At 44.8% G+C, this 3129-nt stretch overlaps 1 protein-coding gene across 1 annotated transcript; it reads left to right on the top strand.

Moving 5' to 3' along the window:
- The first annotated feature begins 1159 nt into the window (after positions 1-1159).
- Positions 1160-1819, top strand: LOC109827907 (GA-binding protein subunit beta-2-like). The gene is made up of 2 exons (XM_020394930.1): positions 1160-1682; positions 1755-1819. Exons 1-2 carry the CDS (start codon positions 1160-1162, stop codon positions 1817-1819), a joined length of 588 nt encoding a protein of 195 aa, XP_020250519.1.
- Positions 1820-3129: the final 1310 nt, after the last annotated feature.

Below are 3129 nucleotides of genomic sequence, written 5' to 3'. Positions count from 1 at the left end.
TGACCTGCCATTATCATATAGCCATGGCCGAGATGGAGCCCAAAGACAGAAAGAAATCTCCTCAGGTCAGCTTGAAACAATTCGCCGATTATCTATTCAAGAACCTGGATGACCGTTCGGCAGATGTATGCGGATTGTCTCCTTTGAGTTCGGGTGAAATCAATCATCTATTAGAGAAAACAAACGCGCAATCTTATACCTCGCGCTCAGAAGACGGATTTTCACACGGCACTAAGTTCCGTCCTTATCTGTGGCAAGCTGGTGTTCCGATTAACCCTACTGCTCTGCTGGCGGGTTTCCTGGCTTTATGGCTAAAGAGGTGCGTAGTTCCCCACCAGTCCTCAGATGCGATGCCAATGGAAGTGTTGTATCCGGCCGTCCAGCTAGCTACAGGTCGCAAATTATCTTTGCTTCCCGCTATGGTGGCCGATATTCATAGTGGATTACGGCAATTAATCTCCGTGTTTACTCAGGAGAAAAAGAAACTCTCCACCAGTCTGTCCGTTCCGAAGTTGGAGCTACCCTACACTTATCTGATGACCTGGTTAGTACTTCATCGACCAGATTTAATGAAAGCTCCTGAAACGGTAAATCCCAGCCTCCCTCTGTTGCAGAATCTCGAGAATTGCAAATGGATCAGGCATCGAGGGCCAGACATAACGAGGCAGTTTAAAATTCACAAGTGTTGGGAATTCTTCCCCTGCTTCCCTCAGTTCTCCGGTACCTACAATACTACCTTAGTGGATGCTGAAGACCCAAGGCACAATCGCACCATCTTGGATGTCGGGTGCTTCAGATGGTTGATGAACATTCAACCTGGATATCTATTGTTCAGGGTAAGCGATGTTTGTCACATTGAACCCTATTTTCCATGTCGATTCGCCCGTCAGTTCGGCTATGATCAAATGTACGTCGGCAACCCGAATCATCACCTTAGCTTTCGAGTTGGACTTATCGACGGTGCGAGGGCTTGGTTCTGGAGCATCGCTGGTTGCACAAATGTTGAATTTGATCTCCCCTTAGAGGCGCCACCCCTACGGATGACCTTCCTCTTTTGTAAGTGGTTGATTGCCGCTAATATCGTCACTCGACGCAGGAGAATATCTGACTCAGAGGGAGAGGCAGCTCCGCGGCAAGCGGCAGAAGCGACTCGTGAGGCATGTCGACTCGAGGAAAAGAGGCTGTTGAATCTTCAAGAAAAGGAAAAGAACCGGTTCTTCCAGCTGGTAGTGAAGAGGAATTTGATAGTGAGGAAACGGAGACTTCTGAAGAGGCGGGTGAGACTGGCTCGAGTTCCGATGAAAGAGCTGGTCTCCCTGATTCTTTCTTTGAAAAGGGACTTGTAAGACCTTCCGTCGCTCTGGCCCAACCACCAGCTGTTCCGAGAAAACGGAAAGAGAGAGTCATCATGACCTATCCTAATCGGATGACGGTAGACGTTCTCAGTGGAGACGAAGAGGATGAAGAGAATACAATGCCTCTTGTTCGTAGGCAAAGATCTCAATCTTCCACTCAAGCTCAAACTCAAGTCCCTCCCAGCACTGAATTACGCACCAAACATCGTCACGAAGGTTCTGAAGCACATCCACTGAAGAAACAAAAGAAAGCTGTCTCCAAACCACGCGTTCATCTTCATGCTCTAGAAGAGACGTCTGGTCATAGTGTTTCTTCTGATGAACAAGGTAACTATTTTGTTTTTTTATCGCTTTTACATTTCTTAATGCTCAAACTTATTTCATGCTCAACTTCTGTAGGGAGTCGAGAAGAAGGAGAGTTGCCAGCTGATACTGTTTCTCCCGGAGGTATGGAGACTGAGTAGACCAGCTTCGTCCAGCAAATGCAAGATGCTCTGAAAGAAGGATCAGCTGATGTTTCACCAACTCCTGATATCGATCCATCGGCTGCGGATACAGGTACTGATCTTTCTCCCCTTGGAAGAGAAATCCGAGAAATGAATGAGTCAGACCATGTGCCTCCTTTAATGACTTGTGCGCTTGGTCTCCTTTTAGTTAAACTAAAAGAAGCAGGTACAAGTGGTGAAGCTCTTGAATCCGTCCCGACCAACGAAGGTAATTAATCTTTGTCTTGAGCAAATTCGTTTGAATTTACATGTCATTTACGATTCAACATGTTTTGTAGATGCCACGATGCATGAATCTGTTGGAGGAGAGGCCACGCATGTAACAGAGGTCGAGGAATTCAATGAGCATCACCTCGATTTTGATCTCTCTGAAGGCGACCATGAGTATATCTCCGACTTATTATCGGGGAAAACTCCTAGTGCAGCCACAGAATCCAACGTTGGAGTCGGTTCAACAGAAGCAGGTCCTTCTGAAAGTAATACCTCTATTCTGTAAACTCCATATATGCATGCATATATATTTTAACTTGATTAATCATATAAGTGTTTGAATTATAGAACCAGTTGCTGGAACTGATACTACTATAATCATTGGAATGTCTGATCGATCGGAGGGTAGTGAACTCGTGCCATGGGAAGGAATTGATGTTGATTTGCAATCATCAGTTCTTGAACCTCAACCTTCTACTCCTATAGACCCCATGATGATAGAAGTTACCGTCACTCCCCAAATTAGTCCAGTTGCAACAAAAACGAGACCAACTGAAGAAGTTGGTACATCAGCCGATGTGGTGTCCAGAGCTGGTAAGTTTTACCAATAACTTGTTTTAAATTTCGGATTATCATTCCATTATACTTATTATGATTCTTTTGTTTGCAGAATATTCTCCCAAGGAGCCTCTCAATTTAGACCCAAAGTTCTCTGAGGTTGAAATTGAAAAATCTTCTGACGTAGCCGGTGCGTCAAAAGCTGTCATTCCTAAACCGACTTTGGCTGCTCAGGAGGCCGAACTACCCCCATTGGGTGAACAATATCGTGCTGAAGGCTCTTCTGTTCAACTTGGTATGCTTCAACTTGTCGTTATACATGCAAACATATATTTTGTACTAACATATTTGTCTTCATCGCAGCTCCTTCCTCAACATTATTAAGTCAGATTCAGGCTTTATTGGCGGATGAAGACCCCGATAAAGCTGTTATTTGTTCTAATCTCCAAGGCTTTGTTTATTTTTTGAATACCATGATCGATCGCATTCTCTTCATAGGG

This window comes from Asparagus officinalis, unplaced genomic scaffold (genome assembly GCF_001876935.1).
Source record: "Asparagus officinalis unplaced genomic scaffold, Aspof.V1 AsparagusV1_Un534, whole genome shotgun sequence".
NCBI classification, from domain to species: Eukaryota; Viridiplantae; Streptophyta; class Magnoliopsida; order Asparagales; family Asparagaceae; genus Asparagus; species Asparagus officinalis.
This window is presented reverse-complemented; position numbering and strand designations above follow the sequence as displayed.